The following is a 17,961-nucleotide window of genomic DNA, read 5'->3' on the forward strand; positions in this document are numbered from 1 at the left end:
AATAAAAATGGTCTAATAAGTCATAAATTTACATTTCTTCAGTTACCCTGTCTGGCTCCCTCAATAAAATGTCTGCAATACAATACACACAGCAGTGTAAATCTGTAAAACCTCAGAACTCCAAATATTAATCAAGAAGCTTTCATAACTGAAATTAATAATTGGAGGCAAAAAAAAAAATTAATAAGGGATGAAATTTCATGAGCCACTAAAGACCAGCAAAGATGGTTTTCATAATATTTTATAAGGCATTTTAAGCAAATCCAATACTTTTAAATGGTATTATGAAAGTGAAATCACATAACTGACTGGAGGCTTGGGGCATGCTTCAGTTCAGGGTTGGTTTTACAGCAGTCCTGTCTTGTTTGCTGGACTGGTAATTCTGAGCCTCAGTTGGTTGTGCAAACACCTCTGGAAAGCTTGAGATCTAAAAAGGAAAGGGTAGCCAAGAAAGTACAAACACCTGATAGATACATCTGTGGGATAACCTGAGCATACAGCTGCCACTGAGACAATTCAGGAGAAGAAAAATGCAAATATTGTCTAAGCAAGGATGGAGGATAATATGGAACATATCTAATTTTTCAGTACCAATGGCTGGGTTTTCATCAATCTTACAGTAAGATAATTGACAGAATTACTTCTGCTTGCCACAGCTTTTGGTCTGTTTTTGCTTCTTGCTGTCATGTACAGTTGTTGACAGGATGCTAATAAACTTGTCTTGAATACTTGCAGCACATCTATTATTCCACTAGCCTGGCTCATGAGAGGGGCCACTAAATGCTACCACAATACAAATAAATCATAAAACAATAATGAAAAAATAATAGAGCAGCCTGTAGTGATCCTCTATTCACAGCAATAGAGATATTATTAATTTACTTTGTACATAAAATCAGAACTCAGTCATGTTTTCCCCTTTGGGTTGGATTAGCCCACATGATGGGAATCTCTGTCATTAACACACAGTAAGTTATTCCTTCAAACACTGCCAGTTTAAGATGTTTCATCTGCACAATACCAAAAATAAGACAAGAAAATCTGTTTGGATTTCAGTAAGTATGTGAAACAGCCAGGAATTTTCCTGACAAAGAACAAATAGCCTGTACCACCACGCAGTGAACCCCTCACACAGGCTTTAGCACAATGCTCTGGCCCAGCCTGCAGAGCAGAGAAAACCCTCAGTGAGACCCACATTGCATCTGCAGATGCTGTGCCCCTGCTGCACTCATCCCCTATGCTCTTCTTAACCAAATTTCCAGCTGGATAATGGATGTAAAGCTGAAAATCCTACAGGACAGGTGTTCTGCTACCTCCTACCTTCAGGTAGGAGCTGGTGAAAGAAGTGAGGAAGGAAAAAAAAGGCCAACTACAGAAAAGTCAGATAAGTCAAAAGAACTGAAACTCAGCTTTATTATTTTTTTAAAAAAAGTATTCTACAATAATGGCTCAGAATACTACCACAATGTACAGGGACAAGGCAGTGCTCTGGGCTATGACTGTAGATTACTCGCATATATATATATATATATATTTAAGAGCTTAAGAAAGGTTGAAACACAGTAGTTCAACATTTTTTAAGCATGTATTTCATAATTTTAACATCATCTAGATCTCTCATATTACAGCAGGTTTTATCAAATGCAATGTAGTCACAGAAGTCTTGCATAAATACAAATATTTATATTTTACTTTGAATATTGTCTATGATATAAATTCTGCCTTACCTTAAAAAAAATCTCCAGATCATTATGTGACCTGGGAGTCTTTCCTTTTCTTTCTCTTTAAGAGTTTTTAAATATATATATATATATATTTATATATATATTTGCTATTGTACATCAAAGTATATATGAATCCCATCATTTCTGTTATATTTTCTGCAGACATGGTCTGAAGCAAAATCACCAACAACTAAATCAAAAACTTCCTGGTTATCATAGGAAAGCCAAAGAGGATCTTTCCTCTTTTTTTGTGTGTTTCAGTACTGATATTTTTAAACTTGAAAGGATTCTTCATAAACTAGAGATCCAAAGATAATTTAAAGCAGTCTTTATAAGCAAATTTACATATTTTGACATGCTTTTGTGAGGCAGTTAGTATCAAAATCCAATAGCATTTCTTACAGAGCCATATGACTTTCTGCGATGCAGATACACATTTCATTTCTAAAAAGCCACAGTTCTTTTTCTACATCTGCTCTCATCAAATCCCCAGGATTCATTCATAAAACTGCTGCTGTTCCAAATGCGGACGCTGTTATCCCCGCTGTGGATTGAGACATACATCCAACCTGGTGACATCATCGTGTGGAAGATTGGTAAGTAGGAAAACACCCTCCCCAAATCCACAGAGAGTCTTTTCTATCTCTGAATCCTCATGATTCATGTCACCCAACAGTGCAATGTGACGAGGACACGACTCAGTGCAGGCTAAGGGTCTTCTTCCATCAGAGGAATCTCTAGGAGAAACAAAGAAATAGCATTGACTGCTGATTGCAATTTCGCTTTTCGCTTTTGCAGAGTATTATTGTCATCAATTCTACAAAACCAAAACCAAAATCTGAACAAGACATGGGATATTGCCAACTATAGACCCACTCAGACTCTAACACCTCTATGAAAATTATAGAACTAAAACTACACAGATTTTCTCCAACAAGTTAGGATCACAAAAGCTTAAACACAAACATCCTTGCTACTACATTAATCACTGAAGCAGCAAAGGTGGAAGGGACTTTAACAGGCAGCCCCACAACTTATTCCTCTCCTTCTGGCTTTCCTGTTTCCCTTGCGATGCCAGTAAAACTATCCAAACCCCTCTGAAGCAGAAGACTTCCTCTACCCAGACCTTCACCCACACTGAATTTAGGACGTGGGGCTTCAGCTCAGTGACAATGGAGAGAGGGATATGAGCCTCTCTCTCTAAATGTCTCCAAGGAATGCCACCCAGTTTCCTTAACACGCTGAACAGCCCCAACCAGAACTCCATGAAATCACGTCAGTACAGCTCATGTTTGATTTAAAGGCCAGCAGTAATACATGGCAAGCTCCTTCCTGACACACAGACCAGTGGCACGTTCTTATGTTGTGACTTCCGTGTCCATGGCTGAAGGCTCACATGCCTCAGATGGAAGGAACATTTTGCTGGATGCACAGACATGATGAGTTTGCTAATAAAGGCTGCTAATTTTGGCCCAGTATGAAAATATGATTTATTTCCTCTTTCAAGGAGAAAATCTTGTTATTTGCTGCAAAAGCCAGGGTATGTGAGAGAGCTGTGAACGTAGGAGTTGAGGAGCAGATGAACAGACCAGCACAGGCAAGATGAGGGTTGGCTTTGCTGCTGTACACAGGTGTTTGCTGACATCTCTGTTGATGAGACTGGGGTCTGGACAGGAGCCTTCTGGCCTGGCATTCAAATCACATATACCAGAGCTAGCAAGGACATATCACAGACATGAAATTCTATAACCATGGAGTTTTATGATTTACAAAAAGTTTCGAATTAAGGTGTAGACAGAACCATGGAGAAAGTAGGAGCGAATCAGCTGGGTGAATTCCTGCTCTGCCTGTACAAACAAATGATGTCCCCTGTCCATGGACTCACCTATTGCACCTATGCAAGACTCACCATCTGTGATATCGATCCGGGGACTCGTGGATGCAGCGTCCCCGTCAGTGCTGTGGGATACGTCAGTTCGATCTGAGCCAGGAAGTGCTTCTGCTTGGCACGTCATGGATGGGTACAAACTTTGGAGCAGTTCAGAGGAACCCAACCTACTGTCACAGGCCTCATATTCACTGGGCTGTGTGTCTGGAATCCTGGGACCGGGGTAAGCAGGGGGATTCTGATCTTCTGACTGCAAAATATGCCCCTGGTCTGTGGCAGATGAGTATCCGGGTGCCAGGGCATTCAAGCCACTGCTGACAGCTTCATCGTAGGAAGGCAGCATGACAGGAACACCATCCACCACCACAAAGTCAGGGTCACCCATGGAGCCCTCCTGGTTGCCTCTACATCAAACACAGAAAGGTTATCACAGAGGGCAGGGGCATGTCAGCAGTACCTTGCAGCAGCTGCTGAACTCCAGTAAACACATCAATTTCCAGTCATGCTGAATGAAGCTACAGGGTCATCCACATTCACAGAAATGTTTGCCAAACTATGCTTGGGTTGACAGGTGGAATCTGTTACAACTGGAAAAAATGAAACCAGTAATGGGAAAAACAGTTCCAAGGAGGGAAGGTAAACAGGTATGTGGAAGAGATAGGGAGCACCATTTGCTATGCTGTGCACAGTAGGTATCATGGATATAAGATCAGAGATGTAGTTCACCAGGAAAAAGTGTCTGAACCCCTGGCAAAATGTACGCTAGAGCATAAAAGCGTTTACAGCCCAAGTAAGTGGGTGCTGAGATCACTACTGCTGGATGAAAAGGGTTTAGTGGCAAGACTTGTGGCCTCCTTCAGGCCTTGCTTTCAAATGATGGAGGCTTCCTTAACCAGTATAAATCTGGCTTCTTTTTTAAGGAAAACATTCCTATTAATTGGGAAAATCCATTAAACCCTAAAGTTTCTGCTTAGTAGCCTATTAAACACAGTATAGTCCAGGCAGGAGGGAATTGGTCCCAGGTACTTTTAAGATGTGAAAACATCTGAAAAGGAGAGGACTGAAAGCCATTTTAGTAAGCTAGACAAGTCTAGGCTATAGGCCTTCCTCATGGAGAGCACTATGTCAATCAATGACAAATGCTCCCAGCTCCATGATATTTTATGGAAACAAAGGAAGATACAGGAGATGTTCATAAATCATGATGAAAATAACACTAATGGAGGTAAAGAAAACCTTTAATATAAATTTGTCCATAGAGAAGAAAGAAATTCTTTCTTAAAACTTACATTACTAAGTCTACAGTAGTTAAAAAATTAATTCCCCCAGCACCTGAAAACGAGTACTTAAAAATATTGTCAGCTATTTTTACAGGCAGAAGCAGCAGCTCTCAATAGAAGAGTGGTAATTACTCCCAGAGTGAATCTGGCAAACCTTGCCTTTTATCTTAGCTTCATGAAGGATTACTGCAGGTTTTTGGGGGTGCCCTTCCACACCAGTGGTTCAGGGACTTCTGCTCAGAGCAGAACAAAGTATCTGCAAGGCTCATGAGCTGCTCCATCTCTCCAGCAAGGAGTGCTGAGTGTGAAAACTGAATCAAACCCCTCAACCCTCAAAATAAAAAAGAAACCAGTACAAACCGTGGAAGGAAATGTGTCTTAAATTTGGTCTGGAACATCCTGGCTAAAATAACCAGTAGCAGTACTAATAAAACACTGGTAGCAGTAAATGCCACTATTTTCCATGTAGTTAGGAGGGTCTCCTGTGTATTTGGCCAGGTTTGTTCTGTAACAGAAAGAAAATACAAGAGTTGTGCTTGTATATTCCCATTGTTATTTTATATTCAACACTACTCAGAAATGACAGTTGGGACTGGATATTTTTTATATGCAACTTGTAAAAACACACATAACCCCTTTGCCATGTACCAAAAGCAGTCTTAAAGCTGTCACAGAGGCTGGATCTTGCTTTTTCCCCTCGACTGGTCTTTTATACATGCAATCATGACCTTAGCTTGCATACATATAAAAATATCCAGATGTTAAAAAATACATTTGAAGAGGTAATGATCAAAAAGGTTTAGAACCATTCAGAATCTTGGAAATGCATTATGTTTAGCTTTTTTCAAAACCTGAGACTCTTGAAAAGGAGCTCGAAAATAGCAGCATCTTAAAATCAATGCTCATCACTTAACCATGAAACAGATGAAGTTCTCCAGGCATTGCTAACCTACAAAATTTGCTCCGAAATGAGGGGCTGTAAGACGAGAGGGCTGTTAGGATAGGACAGTCCTTTACCTGTTTTGACACAGTACACTTGGTAGGAGGGGAACCACTCTCCATACTGGCAGGTGATGTACTTGTAGTCATTGGTGAGGGTGTAACCGGGGTCGCAGTAGAACTCCACCACCGTCCCGTGGTTGTAGCGCTCGCAAGGCCGCGGGTGGCAGATGTAGTCCCCGTGACTCACCATTGGAGGTAGTGGACAAACTTGGGCAAACAAACAAAGGGAAAAGGAGAAGGACATTAATGCCAGCAACCCGCCACTGGGCCGCTTCAGAGTGTCAAAATGCAGCAGGCACACTTCAGGCTCCCTCTCGGCTCCCTGCGGTCATGGGTAGGTGATGGCCAGGTGGCCATCCACACCAGTGGAGGATGCACATGCCAGGGGGTCACTGAGGTGGGATCTGGGAAGCTTCCAACCCACTGTGGGAAGAGGAGGGTGAGAAGAAGGCAAAAAGGGACACATGCCCATCAGGTGGCTTCATGGGGATGGAGCAGGGCAGTCAAAATAAGGAGAATCATGCTCTTCATAAAGCATTTATAATTCAGCTGTAACATGCTATTTTTTGTTTCATTAACATAATTAAATGGTTATATGCATTAATTAAATCCTTTTAAAAAATAAGTTTGCCATCAGCAGTGCTGCAAGAGATGCAAAGCACCTAGTGTTGCTTAAGCATGTGAAGTCTGTATCACTGTAATTTTATTAAGTTGAGCTTAAAGTCTACTTGGTGGTATTTGTGTTTTGTTATTTCTGAGCAGCCTGACTGATCTCAGTGGGACCACTGGTGGAGTGAGGTCTTAAATATAGCAGAGGCTGAGCCTGTGTTAATTAAGTAGAGTGGATTATTTAGGGTTAGGTAAATAAGAGAGAATTGCAATATAAACATGTGGGACCTTTCCTGTAGGCCCTGGAATGACAGCCTAGGCAGATGAACTCCATGGAGAACTGAGGGAGCACTCTGGAAAACAGCAGTGGGGAAAGCAGCTCACAAGCAGTATTTTTACAAGAGGAAATTTTCCACGGTGTAAGTGTTGGTTGATTACTGCTTTCTTAAGTGCTTCTAGCACAGGGCAAAAAAAACCCTACAAAATGTAATGATGTTTCAAATGACTGCATACTGACCCAAAAGGGCTTCAGTTACTGGATGGCTGCTTTTATTTCCCTTCAGAGGCAGTTCCTGGCTGGCTCAGTGCCCCATCTACAGGCCCTTCCCTTCACTTCATGCCTCTCCCATGCAGGCAAGACCTGCTGCATTGATTTAAATAATGAAAATGACATCTCTTGGAAGAAGAATCTTCCCAGAAATTACAATTCAGCTGCTTCTCCCTGTGAATCTTGTTACATGAATAATGCATTTCATAAAAAAAATACACAAGATATTAAATGAATCTTCAAGAGAGGCTGATTACAATGTGCAGCAGTGTCTATTCCCCATTCTCTGGAGATATGGTTTTGTTTGCATTTTCACTGGCAAGGCTTAATAATAACTTGAAATCAGAGTAAGTAATTCACATAAAAATTCACATCCTCTACACGCTTTCCAAAGTCTCTGGGCCTACAAGAAAGAGGAATGCTTCACTGAGAAGTCAACTCAAGACTGAAAACAATTTTCTTAAGATTAGGGTAAGGTTGTCAGACTGAAATACCAAGAAAGCACCTATTAATAATTCTTGTATATAAAAAGAAAATGATCAGTGAAAGCCATGATCCTGGCCTATTATAAGGAAATCTGTTATATTTTTATTACCTATGCTTAGAGCGTGAGAACAAAGAGAACAATTTAAGCTCCTCTGCAACCGAATTTTGCCAAGCTCTGGCAGTGCACAAGAGATGTGTAGGTGTCCACAACCTTTCTGGCAATGAGCAAGTAGAGCACACCTTATCACAAATTAAAACACTCAGAAAAAACTAATTTTCCCCTCCAGCAATGTGGCTGCTACATCATCCCTAACCTCTTAATGTCATCGAGAGCCAAAGCAGCCTGCTGAATAGAAAAATCCCTCAAAGCTGGCATCCCAGCAATGTGGGTCAGCTCAGGAATGACACATTTCCAAGCAGATTTAAAGCTATACGCTGTGGGGACAACTCAGATATGGAGCTGTCAGTCTGTTTACAAATGGAGGTGTATTTTATAACACCCAAAAATGAGAGTATCACTCTTTGTGTAGGACATGTCCCCAGCACTAAAAAGGGTGCCACTCGTTCCAGGGACACATCCATATTTCAAGGGAAATGCTTGTGTATTGGTGCTGCCTGGAAACTCCTGCAAACAATTTTTTATTGCCTTGCCAAGTATTAGTCATGAATTAGTCAAGGTTTATGAAGTCATACCTGCCAACAGCTCCTGCAAGAAACACTGGGAACCAACAGATGCAATGGAACAGGTTTAAACTGAGGGCTTTTAGCTCAGTCGAAACAGTGCTTCATTCTTATGTCAACTGGACTGCAGGAGCCAGGGATTCTAACTTACCTGGAATGTCACTCACCACCTCCCTGAACTTCATATTCAACCAGTTTCAGGATCCCTTTAACACTTCCATGGGCAAACTGGCCCCCACGCATAGAATTCAGGTTCAAAGCCTCTCTTCATAAATCAAGTCAAAGGTACATCACAAACAACCCTAAATGAATTCACTTTGAGCTCTGGGCAGTTAGTTATATACTCAGTCCTTTTCTCCACTCACTTCATTCCCATGATCATCCTAATCCAAGATCCTTTAAAGGTGTCCTGTGGAAGAACAGCCAGCAAGTGGCCTTGGTTTTGATCATAGAAAAGAAAGATTATGAAAGTCTGCAGGGCAGCTGAACTCTCTTGGCTCTCTTGGACAGAAAATTTTTAGTGCAGAGCTGGTCACCTTATAGAGTCTGAACCCTTATTTGTGCCAGATGCCAGGGTATGATAGTGGATTAAAGGAATGTGTCAGATCAAATATGGAGAGAAACTCTGGTAACAAACTTAAGGTCACTGAAGTTTTTTAGGAAATTCAAAATTTTAGCATTCCCAGTGATGAACCCTAATCATGTACAGGCCATGGACTTCAGACAAATGCATCAAACTCACAGAATGAAAATAGCCATAAACTGATTGCCATAAAAGCATATCTGACAGGTTAATTTTCACTGCCAATGCACAATAGCAGTATGCACAATAATCATAGAAACAAGGGAATTCTACTGCAGAAAGTTCTCACAGATCAAAAAAAGCCTTAAGTGCTGTTCTTAAATATGATACTAAAGCTTTACTACCAATAGCTTTCAGCATCTTCACTTTATAAGGCTTTGGAGACTTTAATGCTCTAATTACAACATCCAGCATGGATAATCCAGTAGTATTTTCTGACGACCAGCATTAAAAGACCACATGCCTGTGTCCTTAACTTTGGAGCTTGGCAGAGGGACAGACATAATTTAAACAGTGTCTGCTGGCAGTCCTGCAGCAGGTGATCCCAGGTCTTTGCTGTCTTTGTACAGCAATCAGCCACAGACTGTAAGGGGACGTACAGGAACTTTATAGCTCAGCATTCACAGCTGAAAAGTTGAATCATTCATCAAAAAGAAAGAGCAGTTGTGTTTATATGGCAAACAAATCCCTTGCTGCATGCTCAAGGGTCCTGTTACTCAAGGAAGTTGAAGGGAAGAATTTCTCATTTGATTTGGTGGAGTTCCCTGCCTGCTCCTAGGAGCTGCTGGAGCTGAGGGCTCTCTTCTGAGATCAGCTTTATGCTCTGGATGATTTTAATGAAGGATAGCACTACCAAGAAGAGCTTAAAACCTGGGGAGCTGAGCTTTGTGTTACCAGCAGTGTGGCAGTGGCCTGGAGCAGAGGCAAGGGCTGGTCTGCCCCACGGAGTGTCCTCTCCATCACAGCCTCCACAGAGCCACATCCCTTGGAGCAGGGCCAGGGGAGGGTGGCACAGGCTCCATTCCTCTTTAATTGAGGAATTAATGAGGTTCACCCAGTGATTTTTTATCTACCCATTATGGTCAAGAAGCTTTTTAAACTCTGCCTGGAGGATGCTGCAGTAATTCTGCAGTGCTGACACTGGAACTGGAGGAGGGAGGGAAGATTTCTGGCATTAGCATATTCTCAATTAACATAGATAGCACAGAATAAAGACATTGCATGACTTTTTAAAAGCCACTGGTAGAGAGATAACAGTGGAGTTACAGATATTTACCCTGCTCAAAATCCGTTTTTTAGTCAATGTTCAAAGGCTAATCGTTTTAGTCTGTGGTCCAAGTAGACAGGTGGTAAATCACTCAGGTTTTGCCCAGTACTTTTTATGTAAGCCAAAAACTAAAAGCAAAAATGTCTTGAAGTATGGGACCCTTACTTATTAAAAAAAAAATAAGGGATAGGAACAAGTAAGCTTATTTTCCATCTGTGATTATTTGTCTCAAGCTACTAGTTCATCTTTTGTGTAGGACATTAATTTCTTGGTTAGCTGGGTTAGCAGAAAGCCCCAGTGTAAGGCCAGCCATTTCTGTTTGACACAGGGATGGAGAAGATTAGAGACATTTGCACCTTATAAAGAATAACACCTCTGCCAAACACATAGTGAATGCCTGCTCATTATGAAAAGAATGAGAACAGATTAAGATGAAATTTCCAGATGAGAAAGACACAGATAAAAACCTGCCAGTTCCACTGTGCAGGAAAATGCTGGTGTGTCTCAGAGAATCATCTGAGAAGGGGAGACACTCTCTGCTTTGCTCACAAACTGAAAGAGAACAAGAGTTTCTCCTGACCCTCACTTGTCATTTTTGTACACATCAGGACACTAATTATCACCAGGAATCTGGACAACTGCCACTGGCTATGGCATCCAAACCAATGTTAAATTCAAGCTGTCACTTACTCCATGAGAGCAGAGCTGTGTATGTCCCAGCAGGTCTGACTCTTCTCATTGAGAGTGGCCAGATCCCCACCTGAAGCTTTCCTGGCTGGCTTCTGGAGTCTAAGGAGGGATCCTTTTCCATATACTGCCCTCATATAAACACATGCTTAACCTGAAAATTGTATTTTTTCCAGGAATATAGACATTGAAGATTATGTTTGTTCCTTTTCCTGCTTCTTTATGAACACTGTGCTAATAAACGTGGTTTCTTGGTTCCCTCAGTGTCATCACCCTTCATACCTTCAGAATAAAACAAATCATCAACCAAGAAGTTTTTCTTTCATATTCAGAAGAATTCCTGTCCAGTTCACTTGCCAGACCTGTCCATTTTCACAGATATTACCAGCAAATGAATCACACCTGTACTGCACAGTACAGAGCCTGAGGAAATTAATTCTGCACTTTGAATACTAAAAAAAGGGATTTTTCTATTCTATACTTACATTTCAATTTACAGAAATGTACAAAACCCAGTGTATTTTATTTCTAATACAGAAAAAAAAAAACCCAAAAAACCCCCCAAAAAAACCATCCCATTAAAATGTCCAGTATTCTAAGTAGGATGGAAGAAAACTACTGGACTTGACCACTCATATCCAATCAAAAGCTTGAAGAAGAAATTTTGAGGTTTGTAAAAGGAAGGAAACAGCAAATCCAGTTGCTTTTAAATAAGCCCTGACAATACATCTCCTTCTAAGAACAGCTGCTTAATGATTTTTTTTTTTTTTAATGACACTCTTCAGGAATGTAAGCAGAACAGGAAGCATTACTGGAGTAAATTTTCATTGATTGTGAACATCAGCTTAACAATATCCTAATGAAACATTCCTACAACAAATTCTGCTGGCACTGTGAAGGGAAACTTGGTGCCTATTGCAGCTGTACTGGAACAAACTCAGAGGCCATTGAATTTATGTTCTGAAAGTGATGCCATGCTTTCAGGAATTTTTCTGATTTCTTGTTCCCACAGCAAAAAAAAAAGAGCACCAAGAGTAATAACAGAATAGAAGGTTTGGTGGAAACAACTGAGCAATCATACATAAATCCTATTTAGGCCTGACTGAACATGTAAAGTAATGAAGATGCAAGATGCTTACTTTGAACTCTCAAGTTGCCAGAGAATTTATTTCCTTAAAGCCTAGAGCAAGAATTATTATTTATATTGTATTCTTAGCCAACAGCATCCAAATTCTTTTCAATCTTAACCTTTCTTGATTACGTAACCTTCACAATTTTCACTTTCTACTGAAAAGACACCTGACAGGTAAGCAATTTCTTCTCAACCACTCAGCAAGCCAGGAACGTACCCCAGGTCTCCTGGCTCCAGACTGCTGGCTGTACCCCTAGAAAATCATCCCTGGGTAATTCTGAACCAGCTTTGACACTGAGGTAAGCCTTTCAATGTGCACACAGTGAGAACTTCTCACCTTCTACAGAGTGTGAAATGAATTGAATAATCAAGTTTTTTAAAGAAAAGCTGCTTCTCTGGTCTAGATTTGACAAACACCATCTTAATGAGAATTTCATGAAACATATTTTAATAATAATTTAATATTAGCTGATTCCAAAATGGAAACAGACAGTGTTTTACAATCACTTATGGTACATGCTTCCTTCCTGGAACTGCAAATTACACAGTAGGTTTTGCACTTCCAGTCAGTTGAGCTCCTACAGGAGCATCATTCCAAATTCACACTCAACCTCACCAACTCTGCCCTTCCCAGCACAGTACCCCATGAAACATTGATATCAATGCTGAAGTCTTAAGTTTCAAATGCATTTCACAACAAATACAGGATGAAGCACACTCTAAGTGATATTTTCCTATAAAGTCTAAGTTAAACAGTGAAAGTTTCATTTAAACTACAAAAAAACTGATGACAAGTTTTCAGCTAGAGTTCTAAGACTTCTTTTAGCAAATGGCCTGTGATTATATTTAAGGAAATATTTATATTCATTATTAACATGTGAGTGCTTAGAGCACTGTGGTCTCATTTACAGCAGATAATTTTGGCTTTCTTCATCACTTTCTTCCAATTTTGTTTCTTTCTTCCCTCATGCATGGATGGCTTTATGATCAACAATGGTCTTTTTAGGACTTTGAGAAGCAGATGCTGGGGACTACACAGACATTTTGCAGGAAGGACTTAGAAAACTCCAAAATAAATCAAGGCTTGGGTATTTGACAGGCATCCCAGGATAACCTGAAGACTAGAAAAGGTCAAAGTGCTGAGAAGTATGTTGGATGTAGAGGGAAGAGAGAGAGCAGTCAGGAAGCTGGCTAAGAAAACCAGAGAGACAAAGGCTCCTGTCAGGAATGTCTGAAAAAGGCAGTGCTCACTGAAAGCAGGATGTATCAGTGGGTTTTTATGTTACTTTAATCTCTCTCTTTTTTTTTTTTTTTAAATAGCTTTTTCTTCTCTGTTATAAGCCACAATCCCTTGAGTTTGTGTAGGGTTACCTACACCAGTCATCAGGGACTGATGGAGACAAGGAATGCTGGAATAGACAAGCTGTAATCCTGGATTTAGCTGAAGGCTGAGGACATCAAGCTATACCACATGAGGAAGGAAAAAGCACAAGATCCCATTCCCAATGGAGAGCTACAAGGAGAAAAAAAAAAAAAAAAAAAAAAGAGGGGTAAAAGAAAACCAGCAGATGATCTTAGCACTGTAATTCTGTAATTTCACAAATCATCTTACAAGACCAGGAAGGCATGGAGGAGTGTTGCTTTCTGTTATTTATGTTCAGTTCCCAAGTGCCTGCCTACACTGATTGGTGAAAGTACCATCCTTTAAATACTGGGTTTTATCTCTGGAAATGAACAAGGAGTAGAGTTCCTGATGCAGAGTCTGTAGCTACAGTTCCCTCTATTTGAGGAATATGTTCTGTGAGTGCACCATATCTGTAAAGCACAGAGATGTTTGATTTCAAGGTAGGCAATGTGTTATTTTCCCTTCTAAGCAGCCTTGTCAGATACAGTTAAAGATTAATATCATAACCCTCAGGAGGAATTTTTGTCTGCTTTGCCCCATCTAACTCACAGTATATTCAAAGCACTATGGATAAAACACTACATGGATCTGGCAGCTAATATGGAACTTCAGGGCAGAAATTATGGCTCCATGAACAAGTTGGATGTCTGGTTGATTTTGGAAATGCTAAGGAGTTTCTGAAAGGTACACAGGGGATAGAGCAGGGGTAAAACAATGATTTACTGTGGAAGTCCTGTGCAAAAAGCAATACCAAAGACATGAAAGAAACAGATTACAAGATGTTAGTCTATTGCTTTCTTGAAGAACTACAAACAGTGGAGAAGGCATCTATTTCAATCCCAGCCAAAATCAAAGAAGATTTCTGCAATGCAAAAAAGGAGCAGTTACTAAGAAATACAATGCAATTTCTGTTCTTCAGTGTCTTCAACTTGGAGCCTGTTCTCTAAACCCTCCATCCCTCACAAGAGAGGCAAAAAGCCCACTTTGTCGTGTATCCATTCTGTCTTGGGTTTGGACTATTTTTCTTCATGTTTCACTTTGTAATACAGCTGCTGGGGTTAAGAGATTGGATTACTATTTAGCAGAATAACTTCTGCTAGACTTCTCTGTCTAGCATTTCATGTCTCTGTGTTCCTTCTGAAATCAATTCTTTTCCACACCTCTTCTCTTCAACTGTGGGTAACAGATGAAGTTCAGCATTTTCCAACAGAACAAAACTCCAGATACTCCAAGTTAAAGTGCTCATCTTCCACACTCATACATGGATGCATATAGTTTCTGCACTCCTGGGTGATGAGTGAATCAATTGTCTACAGTGCAGAAACAAGAAGAATTATTGAATGACTTTTTCTAAAGAAAAATATACTCTTTAACTTCTTCATCACACTTGCTTTCCATGACAAACACCCCCAGGGTGAGACACTGTCAGCCTATTTAGTCCTTTGGGTATCAGGCTAGAGGTGTCACTGCCATAAAGGTGTTGCCCTAGTAAAGGTCCTTAGATATATGGTTGTCTGCTGCTATTTCAGCATTTACTGCTGGTTGTAGTTTCTGAGTCACACATTTTGCTGTAGGCAGTGAAATACCACTGTAGTCAGAGCTATTAAAAACCAGGCTATCAACGTGTCCTATGTTAACATTAACTCAGTTAACCTGGATGACCTCTTTGGCTGTTGAGCAATATTTAATTTATTCTCCCTCCTGCCTGCTGGATGAGTGGGTGCAAACCTAAACCAGAATCCTGGTATCTACCTCACTTAATTTCTCAATACCACAGTGTTTCATAACTTGCTTATATTGCTGCCCTCTGCTCCCTCTACAGGACTTCTGTCTGTTGGAGATGTGCTGCATCAACATTATCATCCCTGAGGATACACATCAGTCTGTCATGTTGAAATTTATCTAAAGCCTTCTCAAAGTCAGCAGAGAAATACAGAGAGAAATCCATTTGTACCAATGTATAACATCTCAGGCTTAGGATTGCTTACTTTGTCCTGTTTCCTGAACATAAATGATTACAGGCTGACTTCTATCCCCTTTTCCTCAGAGTGTTGCTCTATGTTCCTTCAAGAATTTAAAAGATTTTAGGTGCCTAGTTTATCAGATAGACACCTTGGTGTCAATCACTGTTCATGGCATTAGGAATTGTTATGGAATAATGTAGATCTGTAAAGCTTTCCTTCAAAGTGTCCTGCACATAGTTGGTAACAAAGTTTCAGCTATTTTGTTTTGAACTTCTATAGGCTATGGCACTTCATCTCTAATCTCACCGTCTTCTGTCATACCCTTTTCTTTCTAGGCTCTAAGTCAGATTTATCAGCCCTCCTCTATGAGTGTCTATCCCCAGGCTTGTGAGAAGAAAAATTTCTGTTCTGTTCTGTCTTTCCAGAGTAGTTTTTTCTCTGCAGCGTATATTGTTGGTTTTGATTTTCATCTGGCTAGCCCCTTTTTATTCTCCAGAAATCTCCTGGTGCTCAGGTAAAGGGGGTTGGATTCCCTAGCACTTCTGGCTTTGTTGTAAAAATTCTTAATTCCTTCCTTCTCCTACCTTTCTTCCATAGTTTCCATAATTTTCAGAATCCTATCAGTACTTTTATGGTTACTTAGCTTTGCATCTTTTCATCTACTCTCACAATTAGGTGGTTTTATATTCCAGAATTCAGAAGGAAATACCTTCAGGTTTTTTCTGGGTTTTTACTCTCTTCTGTTTATTGAATCTCCCCTTTGAAGTCCATTCCTAATGTTTGTTTCATTTTAATTTTGAATCTACCTACAAAAATTTGAAATTTTCTGTTTTACATTCTTTCAAGTTTAACCTCAGCTAGAGAATCTGCTGGTCCTACAAAGAGAATGAAGTTTTGATATTGAAATATATTTGATTTCTTGCAAGACCAGCTCTTCTGTTCAGCTGGGATGAAGGTAAAACAAGACATTCTAGATAACAGGATCATGTCTATTGTTTGCAAATTGAATCAACCTGTTTTCCCTTTTACTCTTAAATACAAAGCCGGGAATTCCCGATGACACTATCCATACAACTGCTTTATTTTCTGGCACTATAATCAAATTCTCCCAGCCCTTCTTCTCTTTATCAGCTTCCCTTGCCACTCCCCACCCTGTTCTTTATAAGAACTATTCCTTACATCTCCCTGGAAGATTTCCAGAGGGCATAAAAAATTAAAATACAGACTCCAGATGGCAAGGAATGTAATTGTATGCAGATCATGTTCCCAAAGTACTCATAGCCAAGGGGGGATTTTTCAGTTTGGTTTGAGGTTTCTTGGATTCAGGGCTTTTGGGGTTTTTTGTTAGGTTTTTTTCCCCCAAAACCCTGTATAATATCTTCATTTACTTAAAAGTACCATACCATAAACATTTCCTGGTTTAAAATGTTTCATTTCACAGAGTTCCATACAGGTATGTTTTCAAGTGTTTGTCTCCCTCTGATGTTTTTGGAAGCTGTTTGATTTGTTTTACAATTAATATTTATACCCTTTGTGGTATTCTTCACTCATTAATTCTGCACCCATATTTTGCATACTAGGTTTTACAGAAGGCAATCACTAACTTACATCAGTTTCTACAGATGGATAATTAACCCCAAATTTGTAATTTAAAAATCATATTAAAAAACCCAAAGCCCATTTTTCTTCAGTTTTCTTGGAAGGGTCTGTTGAGTTTGAGTAAAAAAGAAGGTTTAAAAAGTTTCTGCATAATTGTGGAATTCCTCTAGAAAATAAAGAAATTAAGAAAGTTAAAGAATAAGAAAATTCAGTGTGAAGATGATTCATCTTATCCTCTAAATGACTGCAAAATTTTCTAGAACTGGTAAAACAACACTGTTTCCTTTACTGTCCTTCCCTGATATCACTCAACCATTTCAGCTGAAGCCACCCATATGATTCAGCTTGAGGCTGACACTCAAAAGTCAATCCAAATGTTTTAAATCTGGTAAAGGTACAAGCATTTAAGAAGAGGATCTCATACCAGCAAACACTTGGAAATCTGAATTAGAGGCATCTTTTTTTTTTTCCAGAGCCATAACCACTGCCCTGGCCAGATGCAAGCAGCTGTTTCTGAGCAGTGGCTGCTCAGCTCTGCACTGCTGGCTGCTCTCCAGTGCCAGGTGACACAGTGTCTGTGCTCTGCTCTGACTAAAGCAGCACTGATTTCACTTACCAGAAAAAAAACCTCCTTCCCTAACAGCAAAAATGAGTCTCTCACCTGAGCTGGTGGAAGCTCCATGCTCACCAATATTGAGGGTAAAGCTGGGAATCATTAGAAAGCCTGATGTGCAATAGGAGCTGCGTAGTCCCTGGTGTGATCTTCTATTTAAATAGAGCTACAAACCCTTCTTTCAGAATTTATTTGCCCTAACAAAGAGGAAAAAAATCACCAGATTGATGTATAGTATTTTGTGACTACACAAAAGTTTAGGAAATCCCTTCTGTGGAGGCTTCAACAAGAACATACATCTAAATGAGGAAGCTGTAAGCAGCATTGTTTATAGGAGAATAAAAGCTCTCAAATGTTTTGCTATAGCTTCCTAGCAGTCATTTGCTTTTAATCATTACCATATTCAAATACTGAGTAGGAAATGTCATTACAATATATTTTTAATTGAACATGGAAAGAAATAAATGGAATTAATTTGTTGTTTGCAGATTTCC

At 39.9% G+C, this 17,961-nt stretch overlaps 2 protein-coding genes across 2 annotated transcripts in view; both read right to left on the reverse strand.

The window, feature by feature from the left end:
* Positions 1–1,245, reverse strand: part of TLR5 (toll like receptor 5) — a 39,417-nt gene extending 38,172 nt beyond the window's left edge. The window contains exon 1 of the mRNA XM_085577188.1: positions 310–1,245. The gene's annotated coding sequence lies outside the window, so the exon portion shown is untranslated. The remainder of the gene's footprint in view (positions 1–309) is intronic.
* A 135-nt stretch (positions 1,246–1,380) lies between these two features.
* The window catches only part of SUSD4 (sushi domain containing 4), a 69,278-nt gene continuing 52,697 nt past the window's right edge, over positions 1,381–17,961 (reverse strand). Inside the window, 8 exon segments of the mRNA XM_077781863.2 lie at positions 1,381–2,083; positions 2,086–2,124; positions 2,127–2,174; positions 2,177–2,276; positions 2,278–2,459; positions 3,634–4,016; positions 5,253–5,397; positions 5,910–6,101. Coding sequence (XP_077637989.2) covers positions 2,016–2,083; positions 2,086–2,124; positions 2,127–2,174; positions 2,177–2,276; positions 2,278–2,459; positions 3,634–4,016; positions 5,253–5,397; positions 5,910–6,101 — 1,157 coding nt within the window. The 3' untranslated portion in view covers positions 1,381–2,015.

The sequence above is a fragment of the Lonchura striata genome, chromosome 3 (assembly GCF_050655825.1).
Source record: "Lonchura striata isolate lonStrDom1 chromosome 3, ASM5065582v1, whole genome shotgun sequence".
In the NCBI taxonomy this organism is placed as follows: domain Eukaryota; kingdom Metazoa; phylum Chordata; class Aves; order Passeriformes; family Estrildidae; genus Lonchura; species Lonchura striata.